Source organism: Lynx canadensis, chromosome D4 (assembly GCF_007474595.2).
Source record: "Lynx canadensis isolate LIC74 chromosome D4, mLynCan4.pri.v2, whole genome shotgun sequence".
Classification (NCBI taxonomy): Eukaryota; Metazoa; Chordata; class Mammalia; order Carnivora; family Felidae; genus Lynx; species Lynx canadensis.
This window is the reverse complement of record NC_044315.2, coordinates 5,156,746-5,175,141: the sequence shown is the minus strand read 5'-3', so window position 1 is coordinate 5,175,141 and position 18,396 is coordinate 5,156,746. Positions and strand designations below refer to the sequence as shown.

General features: G+C 44.3%; 1 protein-coding gene across 1 annotated transcript in view; it reads right to left on the bottom strand.

Annotated features, from left to right (window-relative positions):
- The window catches only part of LOC115499820 (contactin-associated protein-like 3), a 196,462-nt gene that overhangs the window by 81,043 nt on the left and 97,023 nt on the right, over positions 1–18,396 (bottom strand). Inside the window, exons 5-9 of the mRNA XM_030294015.1 lie at positions 16,897–17,100; positions 15,650–15,834; positions 14,439–14,582; positions 11,174–11,435; positions 4,606–4,752 (exon numbers count right to left, since the gene is read on the bottom strand). Coding sequence (XP_030149875.1) covers positions 4,606–4,752; positions 11,174–11,435; positions 14,439–14,582; positions 15,650–15,834; positions 16,897–17,100 — 942 coding nt within the window. The remainder of the gene's footprint in view (positions 1–4,605; positions 4,753–11,173; positions 11,436–14,438; positions 14,583–15,649; positions 15,835–16,896; positions 17,101–18,396) is intronic.

Below are 18,396 nucleotides of genomic sequence, written 5' to 3'. Positions count from 1 at the left end.
CTCTAACATTGACGTCTCGGGGTCTCAAGGTTTCCACTCAAGTTGAACCTGACATGACCCACTTTACCCAGAACAGAGCTGGAAAGTCAAACAGACTGTAGAGACAAGGGGCTCTGAACAAGGGAGTCTTCACCTGTGCATAAAGCTTGGAATACAGTACATCTACTGAGAACCAAAACTCCATGTTCACTGGTCCCAGACCTCTCTTTCTTGATTTTCCTTGACCGCAAATAATATTCGTCTTTTTACTTAGTATCAGTAAATTGGTCTGTTTTGGTTTCGTTTGTTTTAGCCTGGTGAGGGCATCGGTGGAGTGTTTTGGATAGTATATATTCTTCCTCCAGGAAAAAAGATGCTGTGATGTTGGTATAACACGCGCAGTTGATTAGGTTAGTTTGAATCATTGCCTGGAATTGTTCTATAGGCCTAAGTTGGGTATTTACAGCTACGTATGTAGAGGTCATTCTGAATTTATACGTTAGTTAGGGATAATGTGCTGTGACTGCAAGATCTTAGACTGTTTTTGCCACTTAGCGCCAAATTATAATCGCGGCCAAAAAACAGGAAAGTGGTAATGAAGAAAAGACATTCTACTCTCTCATGGGATGTTTACACTTTGTAATTCCGCTCATCCGCAGGACGCTATTTGTTACGGGAAGCCCTACTAACAAGACAGTTGTTGTGCACATCAACACAATTTTATGAAACTATGTGAGGAAAGGCCTATTATGCTCTTCTCAACACATCGCCTCCAACTCTCCAGGGTCCTTTCATAGACCAGAGGCTGGGTCTCTGTGCAAAACCCATGTGACTAATGCGAACTCACGAGCGTCGATTTGGCGTAATGACTGGAGCCTGTCGCTGGAAACACCACACACGACCTTGTTTCATCAAATCGACTGTGCGTAGTAGGAAAGCTTGGTAGTTTGTGCATAAGGAAAATTTTTTTTTTTTTTATTTTTTTTTTTCAACGTTTATTTATTTTCGGGACAGAGAGAGACAGAGCATGAACGGGGGAGGGGCAGAGAGAGAGGGAGACACAGAATCGGAAACAGGCTCCAGGCTCCGAGCCATCAGCCCAGAGCCCGACGCGGGGCTCGAACCCGCGGACCGCGAGATCGTGACCTGGCTGAAGTCGGACGCTTAACCGACTGCGCCACCCAGGCGCCCCCATAAGGAAAATTTTTAAATCACGGGCAAGATTATTCTTGGCCGCCAGAGGAGGACATTTATAGAATTTTTTATAATAGCAAAAAAAAAAAAAAACTGGGTACAATCCAACTGTCAATCCATAGTAAAACGGGACAGATTTAGTAAGTAAAACATGGTATATAATATACATCAAAAGCCACAGAGCGGTAAAAATTAATTAACTTTTACCTATAGACATTCACACGGTGGATCTCAAAAATAAATATAAAAAACAACCACAGCAATAATTAAAAAAAAAAAAAAAAAAGAACACAGAAGGATGCATACTGTGGTACCCTATTTATGAAGTTAAAAGAAAGGCAGCACACAACACACTTCTTTTAAAGTCCCTACATAGATAACAGGTTTAAAGAAAGGCAATACATTAAAAATTACAAACTTTCAGTTGTCAAATAAATAAGTTATAGGGATAACGTAGAGCACGGTGACTACAGGTAATAATGCTGTATTATGTATTTCAAAGTTGCTAAGAGAGTAGATCTTCCTTTTTTAATTTTTTTTTAATGTTTTATTTATTTTTTGAGACAGGGAGAGACAGCATGAACAGGGGAGGGTCAGACAGAGGGAGACACAGAATCCTAAGCAGGCTCCAGGCTCAGAGCGGTCAGCACAGAGCCCGACGCGGGGCTCGAACTCACGGACCGCGAGATCGTGACCTGAGCCGAAGTCGGCCGCTTAACCGACTGAGCCACCCAGGCGCCCCGAGAGTAGATCTTCAAAGTCCTCATCACAAGAAAAGAATCGTAACTATGTCCGTGGATGGATGTTCACTGGACTCACTGTGGGATCACTTCCCAGTACAGACAAATATCGAGGCATTATGTTGTACATGTGACACGAGTATGATGTCATACATCGGTTTTATCTGAATTTAAAAATCAAAGGGACATTGGGGTGGCTCAGTCGGTTGAGCGTCCGACTTTGGCTCAGGTCGTGAGGTCGAGCCCCGGGTCGGTCTCTGTGCTGGCAGCTCAGAGCCCGGAGCCTCCTTCGGATTCTGTGTCTCCCTCTCTCTCTGCCCCTCCCCGACTCCTGCTGTCTCTCTCTCTCTCTCATGAATAAATAAACTTAAAATTTTTTTTTCTCAACTTAAAAATAAAAAAAGCAATACAAAGATTAGTAAAAAGAAATGCAGGGCAATACTTAACTGGGGGGGGGGGGGGTGAGAATCTGGAGGAATAAGGGAAGCTTTGAAAGCGTTGTAATGTATGTTCATTTTGTTATTATTATTATTTTTTTATTTTTCGAGAGAGAGCATGAGCAGGGGAGAGGGGCAGAGGGGGAAAGAGAATCTTAAACAGGCTCCACGCTCAGCACAGAGCCTGACATGGGGCTTGATCGCACGACCCTGGGATCATGACGTGAGCCAAAATCCAGAGTCGGATGCTCAACCAACCGAGTCAGCCAGGTGCCCTGAAAGCATTGTAGTGTTTAACTGCATACACTGGGGGGATGAGCCCATAAATATTCAAGAGACATGAGTAGTATTTTAAAATACATACACACGGGGCATCGGGGTGGCTCAGTCGGTTAAGCGTCTGACTTCAGCTCAGGTCGTGATCTCATGGTTCGTGAGTTTGCGCCCCGCATGGGCTGTGCGCCGACAGAGCAGAGCCTGCTTCGGATTCTCTGTCTCCTTCTCTCTCTGTCCCTCCCCTGCTCGCCCTCGCGTGCACGCTCTGTCTCTCAAAAATGAGCAAGTAAACGTTAAAAAAAATAAAATATATACATGTATTGCGTAGCAACTACTGATTCATACGACATCAACGTGTAAATATCTAGGAAGTTACCTACTCAGGTAACTGCGTTAGCCGTTGGGAACATGTAGAGTTGTTCAGAAATTGCGAAAGAAGGTTCAAACATCAAAGAAGATTCTGTGGTTTTGAAAAGTTTTTTTTTTTTTACTCTTTAATAAAAATAATGAGTATTCTATTTTGTATCGTTAAACAACATAGCAAGGATTTTTCTTCCTATCTCTTTTAGTGTCTCAAACTCCTTTACCTTTTAAGTTATAGCTCCTGGATAAATTCTTTATTTAGTTTTCAAGGAATCTGTTCCTCTGCAGAGCTATAAAATCCATCATAAGCATAAAGGTCTAAAAAACTATCTGGGTCAGAAATGCACCATATTTAGCAAGCAACGAAGGCCAGCAATCCGATCTTTTAATGCTGCTGGCAATACTCCATGTGCACCGTGATGGCCGCTTTCGGGGCCTTGAAAGATTAAACACCCTGATTCATGGTTTGTGTGCTTATTGTCAATTCTTAGGGAGGATTTTATACTTTCTTCTTGGGCTATCAAGCTATCTCCACCATGATTCCAAACTTATTTTAGAAAAAAAAAAAACAAAACAACTATAAAATGCAAAACAGGAATAACATCAAGGCCGGCTTCCAGCCAAGATTAGAAATAAGTCTTACAATTGACAGGTCTAAGCTTCTGGTGGCTCAGGATTTTTCACTTGAATGCCTCAGGAATGGAGATTCATTACCCTCAGAAGCTCCCCCTCCCTGGCTGAAAGGATCCCAGACAGACTCAGTCAAAGGTCTACTGAACACGCAGCAGTCCATGGACTACAGCCCAGGGAGACGGCCTGGTGTCGTGTTGGTAAAGTTCATCGCGAAGTAACGAGTGAATCATCAACAGCGATTAAAGTGTTCTCTTGCTCTGTTGTATATAACGGGGCCCTTCTGTATAGACAGTGGGGACAGAATGCTTCCTAACTATGTTGGGAATGTTTCTGCACTTGGTGACGTGCAGATTCTGGTTCAGGAAGCAAGGATGCTCCATCCAAAGCTCTGATAAACCCTCACGTGATGCTGATGCCGCTGGTTCCCGGATCACACTTGGGGAACCAGGCTCCTCAGGGAGAAGAGAAGGCTACAGAAAGAATACCCACATGCAGCAATAAAATTGTCACATAAAAACCTGAAGAGAAGGTTGGGAGAGTCACTTGGCATTAGCAAAATCCTCGACAGCAAAGTACTAAAGGTAAGAGACAGGGAACAAGGACCCTCCCAGTTGCCCGCACACAGAATTGCCTGGAGACCTTAAGAAATGTGTTGCCCAGGCTTCAGAACCAGATAAATCAGGATCCCTGGGGACGGGACCAGGCGCTAGCATTTTTGAAGCCTTCCAGGTTACTGCAGGGAAAGCAAGTGCCAAATCTAAAGCCAATCTTAGCACAGGTACATTTAAACAAGGCCACACAGGAGACGTGCATTTGAGGCCATAATTTACCGTCTTTGCCGACTCAACATTCTCGGACTATCACTTAAAGAGAAAGGTTGTCCTTCAGTATTAGTCTTCATTTAAAACGGTCGGTCACCTTAGAAGGCGGGAGCTGGAAAGACAAAGATGGTTTGACTGCCAACAGAGCCGGTCTTCACTTACCGCCCAAATAATAGGTGTCCCCGGAATCAATCCGTCCACGCAAGGAATGAGCCACGGAGGCCGCCTCGCCATCCACCATCACACTCAGGTGACTTCCTTTCAATGATAAGGACACCGAATGCCACTGCCCGTCACTTAATCCAGCACCTGGAGGTAAACAAAATGGGGGAAAAGATTTTCCTATAAACCCTACAGATGCCTCTAAACAGAGCAAGTGCTCGAAAACAGCACGATGAAGATCCTGGACCATCTACCAAAGACCACCATGAACTCTCCTGAAGCCTCCCCAGGCTATTTAGCTGGCTGGGCAATGGAGAACCACCACAGAGGACAGCTGGGGCCTCTCGGGGGGACAGGGTGAGGCTTGGGATAGATGTGGGCTTGCCTGGGGGTTGGTTCCAAAGAGGCAATGAGATGATGTGGTATCCTGATCAGGTTTATCCAGGAGGAAGGTGTGGCCCATGCAGTGAGGCTCATCGAGTAAATGTGTGGTTGCGGTGGGTCCTTGCGTCTGACCCTCCACAGTCATGGACTGGCCAGTCTGGTTCTAACAAAAATTATTATGTTCGGTCGGGAATATTTATGCCCTAACGGGCGCACTGCAATGGCTGTGTTTCACTGTCTCATCACGCAATTAAATCAGAAAAGTACAGGGAGAAAAGAAAGAGACCCGAATCAAAGGGGTAAAGAAGAATCAAGAGTGGGCGATCCAGACATTCTGCTTTGGATGCTGTCGTGTTAGTTTCTCCTAGTCCTAGGGCCTTTAGAGAATAACACAACTGACCCTGAGCAACCCTGAAAGAATGAGACCTTTCCAATCACACGGCATAGGGCATACCTCATTCTCCTCTAGCTTGTTCATACTTGAGCATGTGGAGAAGCATAGGCATTTTCCACAATTGTAAGTTACAAAATAAATTTTTTTCAGACTTTTTTGTATTAGCATTATCTATAATGATAATTATAGACCATTTAGACTATTTATGGTAGACTATTCAGACAATTATATCATATATATCAATCTAACTTTCTAAAAATATTTTAAGTTTTAAGTATTAATAAAACTGAAATTTCACTGAAATCATTAAATGTAAAGTTAAAAAAAGCATTATATTACAGTGTGTGTGTGTGTGTGTGTGTGTGTGTGTGTATACTCAATCACCTGTATAAAATCAATGTATAAAAACGGAAAGAAAACTGGTAGGAAATATCTTAAATATGAACGTTAACTTTTGGAGAGGGGAAACGGTGTTTGCTTCATTTTATGTCGTTTTTTTCCATTTTGTTTTCCCAAATTTGACACAGCACTCTCCGCTATTGCTGTGTTATTATTCTGAAAAACTAATATAGTCCCTCCTAAATCAGCCACCGTCTCTCGAATCCGGGAGACGAAGTCTCCTATTTTTTTCTTAAAGTGATGGAAGTTGGGAATGGTCAAGTGGTCCAGCCAGCGACCAGCGACCAATCACATGTGACTTTACTTTCCTCCTACAGACTTACTGGCCAGGTCTTACACTGAATGAAAATCCGATGTTGTGTCACGGAGAAGATAAATCAGTCAACAGTAGGTGTACCAGCACACTCACCAAGACAACGTTTGTTAATTAGCCCTCCTAGATTATTTTGCCAAAGCAACAACCCCTAAGCTCAATGAGTAACAATTAAGGGTTTGGTTCTCACTCTGGTCCTGAGCCAGTCAGGTCTCCATCCCCTGTGCCCCAGTGCCTCTGCATGGAGGACTGGAGCTAATGCATGGCCCCATTTCTGCCTCAGGGCTGAGAACGAAACGGTGCTTGGCAGCATCTTGCCATGGCTTCTGCTTGGATGTGACAGATATCACTTCTGCCCACATTCCATTGGCCAAAATGAGTCAATGCTGGGCCAAATTCCTCCCCTCCAAAACGGTCACGGCAACCCCCACATGCACAGAGATGCCTGTTGTGTTAAGGAGGACAGTGAATAATTGGAAATGATTCAGAAATGGTCTTGGGGGCACCTGGGTGACTTAGTCGGGTAAGCGTCTGACTCTCGATCTTGGCTCAGGTCATGATCTCACGGTTGGTGAGTTCGAGCCCGTGTCAGCTCTGCACTGAATTCTTTCTCTCACTGTCTCTGCCCCTCTCCAGCTTGCTCTCTCTGTCTCTCTCTCCCAAAATAACTTAAAATAAAAAAAGAAAGAAATTGTCTTGCCCAGGAGGGAACGAGGCCATAAACACCTTTACTCATTTAAAAATAACAAAATGATGACTTCTTGATTTTTTGATGTCATGCCCAAGCATGATGATGAGTCTACTTGACTCTAATCATCTTAGGGAATTGTCCCAATAGATTAACTAATACCTCTTATGAATGATAAAGTCAAAGACTGCTTAACAGCCCTATATATTTGGAAGACAACCTACGAGAATCAGAGTTATTTTATAGCCCGTGGGGATATAAGCCCCAAAGAAAATAGGACCATATTTCCGGTAGAAAGTTAACCAGTCATATTTAACTTAATACCAGATTCCAGCCCGATCAGTCTAATCAACCATACAAATTCATGTCTGTAACACGTTCTTCAATATGTCAATTACCCTTCAATTACAAATTAAAATTAAAATACAGCTTTTTCGTTTTTGCTTGATCTCTCATCAGTGACTTCCACGTGGACCTGAGATCCACATGTGTGGGAAATATGTTTCTGACATGACCCAGAAGGTCATAGATCCCACTCTAAAAATAGCTGTAACTTTGGGGCTCTTAGGAGGCTCCGTCGGTTAAGGGCCCAACTCTTGATTTCGGCTCAGGTCATGCTATAACAGTTTGTGAGTTTGAGTCAACGCGTCGGGCTCTTCGCTGACAGCATGGAGCCTGTATGGGATTCTCTCCCTCTCTCTCTGCCCCTTCCCTGCTCACACACTCTCTCTCTCTCTCTCTCTCTCTAAGATAAAGAAATAAACTTTAAAAAAAAGCTACAACTTTGTTCTTCTCAGACTACAAAATACTAGTTAACTTACTTTCCAGCACTCACTTTCAAGGAAGGGACAGTTTTTAAAGTCACAAAGGTGACTTTGCCACGGACACACATCCAGTATGATAAAAATGCCAGGGTCTCACTTTCTGTTTCACATTTGTGGAGCCAAAACCGTTGTAAAGGGTCAACACCTGTTAGTTTCATGAATGGATAATGAGGAAGGTGACAACAGAACACGGAAGATTTGGGTTACTTAAAACATACATTATGACATTGGCCCTGAAGCGAGCTGAAGGAGGTCCTGCAGTCCTGGAGCTTAAAAAGAAATAAACACACCAGATTCCGTGAATGTTCCTTCCAGTCTTCCCATTCGGTATTGATTTTAAAGCTTACTTAGCATATCTGTCAGGACGGTAACCACATCCACTTAAAGCCTGGTATTAAAACCCAATATTTAATTTGGTGTGAAATATTCCCTCCCACCCCCTCCTGTCCTCCGTGTGTCTACCCACCTGTCTAGGACATAGAGTTATTTCACGGGAGAGCCTGCAGAAAACACTCCCGAAAATCTCCTTGAATTGGTTAATAGATGCCATTTGGCTCTTTTATAATAAAAGACTGGTTTTTAATAAAATCTGTCATTCTCACTTAAAGTGAAACGCCTGCACTTAACGTGCATTCTTTCCGTCTACCCGTTATAATTCTCACCCTTTGTGTGTGCTCTACTCTCCTTGCTTCTGATGGAAGAAGCCAGTCTCCCAGGCAGCCCCGGAGGCAAGGGATAGATGAAGAAGAGAGGGTAGACCGTGCTTTTGGTTTTGCTACTGCGAAAATGATGCTAATTCTTTCCCTCAGCCCTTCCCAGCTCCCCCCTTCAAAGTCTCAATCTAGGAGGTGATGGTGGGGGCGGGGGGACTAGTTGGGGAATAACGGTAACTAAAAGTTACCGAGTGCTCATCAGTAGGCACCGTGCTGACGGTTTGCACGCACGGTGTCATTGTTTCTACGGTGAGTCGTACTAGAGTCATTTCAAAGGCGAGGACGTGAGGCTTGGCGAGAGCAAAGGAGGCGCCTTATCCAGCCCATCAGTCATAAAGGGGAGCGCGCTGTCCCTCCTCCGCTTTCCTTCTGTTCCCACCACACTCCCCTGGGCCAGCTCCATAAACACACGCACACTAGATTACACGCCCTTGGACCGTTCTAGATCCTGAGATAACTATTAGAAAAAAAGGATCTAACACCTGGGAACAGGATGAAAGATGACCGGATGTCCTTTTTGCCATTCAATGCGACTTACATGGAGCTTATCCTTTAAAATCTGGTTCTGGGTTTGGTACGTGCTTTCGTGCTTCATACAAGGTTTAAGACGAAAACCCATTGCAAGCTGTCTCATTTTCCATCTACAGGCACACCTCGTCGTATTGCGTTTCGCGTTACCCGATTCGCAGATACTGTGTCTTTTACGAGGTGAAGGTTTGCGGCAGCCCTCCCTGGAGCGTGGCTCTTGGTGCCATGTTTTCAACATCATTTGCTCACTTCGTGTCTCTGTGTCACATTTGGTAATTCTCACAATTTTTCAAACTTTTTCATTACTACGACATTTGTTATGACGTTCTGTAACCAAGTGATCACAACTCACTGAAAGCTCAAATAACAGCATTTTTTAGCAATAACCTATTTTTTAAAATGTTTATTTCTTCTGAAAGAGAGAGAGAGCGAGAGCTGAGGAGGGGCAGACAGAGAGGAAGAGAGAATCCCAAGCGGGCTCCAAGCTCTGTCAGTGCAGAGCCCCGTGGAGAATTCCATCTCATAAATTGTGAGATCGTGGCCTGAGCCAAAACTCAAGAGTTGACTACTTTACCAACTGAGCCAGCCCGGCGCCCCAGCCATAAAGTTTTTTTTTCCTTTTTTAATGTTTTATTCATTTTTGAGAGAAAGAAAGACAGAGTGCAAGTGGGAGAGGGGCAGGGAGAGAGGGAGACACAGAATCCGAAGCGGGCTCCAGGCTCCGAGCTGTCAGCACAGAGCCCGATGCGGGGCTCGAACCCACAGACCGCGAGATCATGACCTGAGCCGAAGTTGGACGCTCAACCGACTGAGCCACCCAGGTGCCCCATAAAGTGTTTTTTAATTAAGATAGGTACATTGTTTTTCTAGACTTAAAGCTAATGCACACTTAACAGACTACAGTATACTGTAGACAAAACTTTTATATGCACTAGGAAACCAAAAAATGCATTTCACTTGCTTTATTGTGATATTTGCTTTATTGTGGTAGTCTGGAACCAAGCCCGAATACCTCTGGGGCATGCCTGTATTTCAAATGCAAAAAACATCACCCCTCACAGGCTTCCAAAGCAAGCAGCAAATACCAAGAAAAATTCACCTTTGGTTTGCTTTTGAAAATCAACACGTTGCCCTGTAAAGGCTTAGAAATCAATGCAATAAATTGTGCAATGTTTCAGCACTGGCCTTTAAAAAAAGTTAAATAACTAATATATGTGCGTGTTGGAGGGGACAGCGCTATGTACCCACGTGACACAAGAGTAAAAAACGATCTTTTTTTGTAAATACTACATGGGGCTTGTAAATCTGTACAAGCAAAGGTTGAAGCAATTTACTGAATCTGATTGGACACTATTGGCTCTGTTCATTTGCTGAGGTCCACAGGGAAACTCTGTGCACCGGCGGTCAGATTTTTCTGATTTATAAAAAGAAACAAAAAATTTACGTTTCATTCCTGGTTTTTCAATCCCAAACTGGTAACCCCAGGTCGGGCAAGAGGGTCCTTCCCTAGTCAACATTCATGGAAGGACACGCCATGAGCCCGCCTGGGTTTAAATTTTTATCAGCACTCAGATGCAAAATAGCCCCCTAAGTTCAAAGATAAGACATCTCCGGAAGTGAGTTTGGAAACATGGGTGCTTCTTGGAAGACGGGGGCAGAACATCTGCCCATGGTTATAAGAACTTCATCCAAAACAGGGTCCCCAAAGGGAGCAGGAGCTGTGACAGAAAGGGGAAAAATGAGAACTTAAAATATTATGAAAACCAGGGGTACCTGGGTGGCTCACTTAAACAACCGACTTCAGCTCAAGTCATGACCTCATAGTTTGTGAGTTCGAGCCCCACATCCAGCTCTGTGCTGACAGCTCGGAGCCTGGAGCCTGCTTCGGATTCTGTGTCTCCCTCTCTCTCTGTCCCTCCCCCGCTCATGCTTTGTCTCTCTCTCTCTCTCTCTCTCTCTCTCTCTCTCAAAAATAAATAAACTTAAAAAAATTATGAAAACCAGTGTGTAAACAGGCTCAAAAGACAGCAAACAGAACTCTATTTTCCCAAGACTACTCAGGATTAGGCTAATGGCCTCCAGTATTTCAAGCTCACGGCCAATTACTAACCACTGACTTATAAATAAGTTATTTTTTAAACTTTTTGACAATTATGTTTGATGTCGCTAAATTTGTGTCACACACCAACAGCCTGGAGATACCTATTTCAAAGGTAAAAGAAATTTAGTTCCTTCTGGAAGGATTATGAATATCTTATTGGTTCACTTGCTCATTTATTGTAGAGATGACAAATCTCGGGTTTACACGTGACAAATGTCTATTACCTGCTGTGATATCCCTCGATGGATGTCCGGGCTGGGAGAGACTCAGCTTGAGTTTTCCATCATTTAGAACAAGGACAAGAGCCCCCGACCCGTGTTTTAACTGACTGGTCAGCAACAGCCCTGCTCTGTTCCACGTCCGAAACTGGAAAGCGACTGACACTTTGTCCTCTCCAGAGGCACCCGGGAGAGCCAAGTAGCTGCTGGAACTCAGAAAAGTCACAGGGACAATCTGAAGGTGTGAGCACGAGTAAGACACATTTCCCTGTGAACACAGCAAAAGAGGATTTAGGAAGGTGCCGGAAGGATACTTGCATTTCACGAACAATGGGTTTTCCAAGATTTACAGTATCCTATCAACCTTCTAGCAAACTAGGACTTTCAAAACTAGGCTTCCCCATCAAACTTAAGTCCAGATTTACCTTACAGGTCCTTCAAACCACAGCACCGCCCTCTCCGGGAAAACCTATTTCTGAGTCCTTCAGGGGAGTTCTGTCTTCTCCATTTCTGGGCTTTGGCAAAGGAATCTCGAGCCACATCTTTCCCAGGCCTTGTGCTGGACGTGGGATACAACAGACGAGACAGACTTCTCCCCTCAAGGTGTTAGGTGTTTATATCTGGTACGAAGCCCAGCACCAAGGACCACCTTCTCCAAGAACTTTCCTGAATTCGCCTTGGTTATGTAAACGTGCTTATAGCTGTGTCACTCAGGTGACGCGTGTACATCTGACTCAGGTGGGCAGTATGCTTCTGCACATCCGAAGGGAAGGATGTGGCCAGGTGACCTTTCCAAAGGCAAACAGGCTGCCTCTCAGAAGCTCTCACGGGCCGGGTCGCCCAGGGTGTTCACCCAGCCTAAGGTCTGACCTGCCTGGCAGGGTTTTTATAACTCTTTCATTCTATTTTACCAAAAAAACACACACTTTTTATCTTTAGATTATTTCTCTGGCTCCAGGAGCAAACTTATTTTTAATCGCAGCATTTGGAAAAGAAGGAACTTAAGTTCTTAACATAACTCGAATTAAGATCTCTACTAGAATTTTTGCCTGGGATTGGATACATTTTCATAAATCCCAGAGGAATATGTACCTAAACATTGCCATTCCTCTCCAAAATATATTATGCAAAGAAATACAGTGAGATGGGACTTAATTCAGCAGACTCTAAAGCTTCCACCCCATAAAGGCACTGTAGTTAAGTCATTATGGTATTGCTATAGGAATAAACGTAACAGCAGAGCCCAATAAATAACCCACAGAGAGATCTGAGAACATACGTACAGTCAGTGTGTAAAAAAAGGTACGATTCAACTTAGACACAAAAGGCTGGGCTTAATTACTACTACATAGTATAAGAATAAATGGGTATCCCTAAGGCCTAAAATGACAACTGATCCACAGAAGGAATAAATCCTAGACAATCAAAGGCTTAAAGATATTTTTTCAATTTTAAAACACATAAAACCAGCTTAAAACTTTTTCCCGGAAAATCCGTGAGACTATATCTAGCATCTCGGGTTTTAGAAACATTCCAAATACTACAAAGCTGTAAAAAAATACATAGACACATTGACCACATACAAATAAAAACATTTATATACTCAACGCGGCATATAACATTTAATATAAAAGATACGATATACGATACATAATTATATTAGAACATGACTTCACATTTCATATAAAATTGATTAGTCTGAAAAACCTATCTGGACCCTGAATGACAAAGGGTAATGATCTGCCAAACACAAAACTCTCTTATAAAGTGACAAGGAAAAAAATCGTTTAATAAAATTAAAAATGGGCAAAAGAATAAGAATCAACAGTGATCAGAAAAGCAAATCCAAACGGACAAAAGATTATTTCATTCATCGGCAGTCAGATAAACACGACGTAACCATCCCCTATTAGTTCATGTCCGTTGAGCTGGCAACAGTCTGAGAGCTGTTTGACGCGTGTGGCTGCCTGACATTGGATGGAAGGACCGTGTCACACACTGCTGATGGCAAATGTCGTGTTACAGTTTTGGGGGGGGGGGGCCAAACAGCAACATGAATTAAAATTCCAAGCTGCATAAAACTTCCAGGCAAGAAATTCTACTCCTGAAACTTTTCCCACCCAAATAAAAGACCCCGTATCTGAAAACAAAGGTGCGACTGCCCGTTGGTGGTAAAACAGAAGGAGAAAGAAAGCAAACGTCTTGATTAGCAAATGACTTTCCTAATGGCAAACTGTGCAGCCGTGACAACACAGACCTACACCTGCTGATGGAAACGAATTTCCACAAGGTTTAGTGGAGTCGGAAAACCGAGACTGAGAAAAGCTTCTCTAAAACGATCCCCTTTCTGTAAACGGCGCTGGACGTGGAGGCATCTACGTTCACACATATGTGGGTGAACCTGAACCCACTGATCTGTACAGGATTCGGTTATAAGGGCCCAAACGTGGAAGGACGGGCGCTGGCTTAGTAACGTGCCAGGCTGGGCGAGGGCCGGCAGCCATATGGAGAGACGGAACTGTCACAACTCCCCCATCCATCTTAGGGGTTAACCTGCTTCCAGATAACAAGCTCCTTACTTTGCTGACCTAAGTCCCTGCATCCACAGCAGACAGACCACTGGCCTTGAAGACAGAGGGACCCAAACTCTCCCAGCCAGTCGGTTCAAAGCCACGTCCACTTTCTCAACAGCCTAGACCTAACCTTTTTTAGCACAGTGTTTTTCCTTTGGGAGTCACACAAATGCTTTTGCTAACCTCCCCCCTGCGTATCTGCAGACCCTGCCCCCCTTCGCAGAAACAACGGAGCGCTCTCGCACGTCGCAAGACGGAACCAGATCCCCACGCACAGCCCCTGAGCACTGAGATAAGGTGCGAGGCTGGCATCACCGAGTCCGCCCGTGATCAAGAAGTGTCGGAGAAATATTTGAGAAATTTTGTGTCGGCTTCCATACGTACGTAAAAATTAAGAAAGAACGTGACGGGGGTTAAGGAGCACACTTGGAATGAGCAGCGGGTGTTGGGGGGAAATGTTGAATCACTATATGGTACACCTGAAGGTGACATTACACTGCTTGTAAACCAACCGGAATTAAAATTTTCGCCAGTAAGTTGCATTTTAAAATCTAATCGATTAATTAACATGGACTAAATACGAACTGAAAAGTATATATGACTGGTACTTTCCCTGCCTTCAGGAGAGGTGTATTCTAAAACCGAACCAATCAGGCAAGTTGCAAGTTTCTCTTGACCTCGCAAATAGACTTTCTTACCACGACCAGGGTCTGCGGTTTGCGTTTCTTGGACAAATCAATGATATCCACTCCATTATAATAGAGGTTTTCGAAGCAGCCGTGAAAGTTTTTATGTGGGAACACCACTGATTTTCTGTGTCCGGGAATCCCTCCAAAGCTGATCTTAGAAAGAAAAAAATGACATAAATAATATTGTTTAATGATTTTCTGATTATCTGCCTAAAACATTTATGACGAGCAGGCGTACAATAACTGCCGCGAATCTATCCAGCATTATTTTGCATTATCGTGTTAATTTCAAATGAAGTTTTCGATGTAGATTAGCAATGTTTCATTATATCTAGATAAATAGGTTAAATACTCATCTTGCAAGGTGCTGCTCAAACCGACTCTGTCACTTTAGCCGACGGGGAATATCGCACATCGATTTCCACGGTCACTCTTGATCTATGCGACCATACCGCTGCCCGTGATGACATTCTACTTTATAAACCTTTCTGGAACCCAGACTTTAGGGTCCTGGTCCTTGTGGTGGCTCTGCTGATAGGTTAGCATAATAAAGCCATTGATAATCTCATTCAAGGCCAGGCTCTCCAGCTGGCCTCCTCTGCTGAGGCCACTTATCCTAAATGAATGTTGAAATCATCCCATTTGCTCTGACAGATGTGCTGAGCAGAACCGGCGGAACAAAAGGGGCATTTCAGCGTAGGGTCAACCCGCGTAGGCAACACGCTGCGAATACGTTAAACCTTTAAATATCCCAAGAAATGGTATCTGGAATCCTGCACTTCTGGCTCTCCTGCTCCTCAAAAAAGCATGTTGGAATATACAGGGATCACTTCTCCGAGGTCCCCTAGATCGCTAATTCCGTGTAGGATTGCCCTAAAACACAGAGAGATCTCCAAGGTAAGTGTTGACATCCGACACCGGATGTAACACCAAAGAACTGTCTGAACAAATCATTTTTAAGCACGGCCTGCTGTCCCGGTAGCTCTTCATGCACACACTTCCCAGCTTTAACGCCCACTGCCTCTCGTGTGAAAACTAACATCGACGAGTGATGAAACGTCTCGACGGCACACGGGCACGTCACGCGCCGCTGTCAGCCGTGGGAAACGCTTCACCGGAATTCTGAATTGCTAGCCAAGGGGATTTCTCTGTGTCGTGCCATTTTCCTAGAAGGTCAGGTTGCATTTAAATCCGTAATACTTAAAAAGTAATTTTCACACCTCATCATCAAGATCCAAATAGCGGGACCCGCCCTTTGCCTGGAAATGCTGCGTGTGCCTGTCCACGGTGAAGTTGACGTGTGCGTTCAGGAGCTCCAAGAGGACAGAATGCCAGTGCTGGTCGTCCAGCAGGCTGCCCAGGGTGAGGGTCACACGGGCGTCAGGGGACGGCAGGTTAGCATGGCCTAGAAGGACAGGGGAAGTAATGCACCACTCCAATTCAACACTATGACGGCCACGTGGAGGGCAGCGTTTCTCACAACTACACTTTCCTTCCCTCCTTCTCTCCCAAGCACTGGTCGGCTGCTCTGACATTAGTCTCACACACAACCTTCTCTCACTTGTGAATAAATTCTTCCGCGTTTCTTGTTTATATTATTATTATTATTTAAATGTTTTATTTATTTTTGAGAGACAGAGCACAAACAGGGGAGGAGCAGGGGGGGGGGGGGAGAGACCAGAATCCGAAGCAGGCGCCAGGCTCTGAGGTGTCAGCACGGAGCCCGACGCGGGGCTCGAACCCACGGACTGCGAGATCACGACCTGAGCCGAAGTCGGACGCTTCACCGACTGAGCCACCCACGTACCCCTTGTTCTTCTTATTATCAATTATTGCATTTTCATTTTTCTTGAAAATATCTTCTTCCTGGGACCTCATTTCTAATACTACCTTAAAAATTCAATGCTCCACCCTTGCCTCTACAATGTTATCAGGTTACTGACAAAGTACAAACGGTCTTATACAGTTATCAAGCATTAAAACTTTTCACAATAAAGTATGTTCAAGATAAATACATGTTGCCCGGAGCACACCTCGACCAGAGGACAGTTTGCCTCGGACGTTCTGGTTTACAGCTGTTGCTCCAGAGTAATGACTTACAGGGTCTCCCTTCTTTCTCCAAAGTGTTCTGGTTGGGGTGCCTGGGGGCCTCAGTTGGTTAAGCGTCCAACTTCGGCTCAGGTCATGATCTCACACACAGTTCATGAGTTCGAGCCTACAGTCGGGCTCCGTGCTGACGGCCCGGAGCCTGCCTCGGATTTTGGGTCTCCCTCTCTTTCTGCCCCTCCCCGGCTCGGGCTCTGTCTCCCTCTCTCTCCAAAATAAATTTAAAAATACTAAAAAAATTTTTTTAAAAGTGTTCTGGTTTCAGGATGAGTTAACTACGTAGCTGTGAAAAATTAAGCACAAAAAGATACTTTCATCTCAACAAGCTCGTTTTCGAAAACACCACCTTGTAGGTTTTTACCTGAATTAAGGGATAAGATGAGTCTTCCTTTAACTAACTCCAGGGTGACGTGTTTGCCATTTTGTCCTTCTCGGTGGAGTAGAATCCCATCGGTCTGCCTGGTCTTAAATTTCAAAGAAATGACATCTTTTGTTGGACTCACGGACTTCTGATTCAACGTGTATATCAAGGAGCTCTTTCCATCAAAATTAACCACCTCAGATCCTACAGGGGGAGACATTAAAAAGTAACCTAAGTACAACATGTCTTTATTAGTGCGTTGAGATGTGTAAGTCAACACACACATACGCAAGGGGGAAATCCATGTGGTTAATTTTCCCTTCCTACCAGTAGCCGATACCCCTAAACTCCACTCTTGGCCTTTCCTGACGTTTTCCCCAAAATGTATCATCTAGACGTACATGCGTTGGCCAAGTCCCGGTTGCTCCTGCCTTTCTAATGGCCACTTCTCATCCTGTAAAAAATGAAGATCAGTAAAGAAGTTGAAGTCACCCCCCACTGCACCACCCCCCTGTCACACCATGGCTACGACGCTGCCGTTTTCTCTCAACTTTCTGACAGTTTCATCTTTCCAACCATCAAGGTCCCTTGCATCTGAAAAAGTTCTATTTTATCATTAACGTGGAAAGAACACTGGCCAAACCACTTGAAGACAGAACAAGAGAGACACAGAGGGATTCGGATTACCCGGAAAAATCTCCTGTGTTTTTCGTATCTCACAAGTAAACGAGACAACACGTGACTGTGCCTTAGAAAGACAAACACCGTGTGATTTTACTCGTGTGTGGAATCTAAAAACAAAACAAATCAATAAACAAACAAGAAGACAGACAAACAAGAAGAGAGACAGAGCACGGACAGGGGAGGGGCAGAAAGAAAGGGAGACACAGAATCCGAAGCAGGCTCCAGGCTCCGAGCCGGCAGCACAGAGCCCGACGCGGGGCTCGTACTCATGGACCGTGAGATCGTGACCTGAGCCGAAGTCGGAGGCTCAACCGACTGAGCCACTCAGGTTGCCCCTATTTATTTATTTTTAAATGTTTATTTCCTGAAGGAGAGAGAGAAGAGAGAGAGGGAGGGAGGGGCAGCGAGAGAGGGAGAGAGAGAATCTCAAGCAAGCTCTGCACTATCAGCACAGAGCCCGACGTGGGGCTCTATCCCGCAAACTCGGAGATCATGACCTGAACCAAAGTCAAGAGTCCAGTGCTTAACTGACTGAGCCACCCGGGGGCCCCTAAAAAGAAAAATTTTAAGAACACATATGTATAACAAATAAAGGTGCAAGAGAAAGCCAATAAAATGGGAAAATTCAGAAGCTTGATTTTGATTCACACACACAGTGGAAAATGTATAAACACCGCCGTCTGTCTAAAAATCATGTAAACAAGCAGTTATTCTCCGTTGCATAATTAAATGAATGTGCCTGATAAAAACATAACCCTTTGTCAAATTCAAACAATGTCCTTTAGCGTGTTAGATGACAGTAATGAGAATTTGATA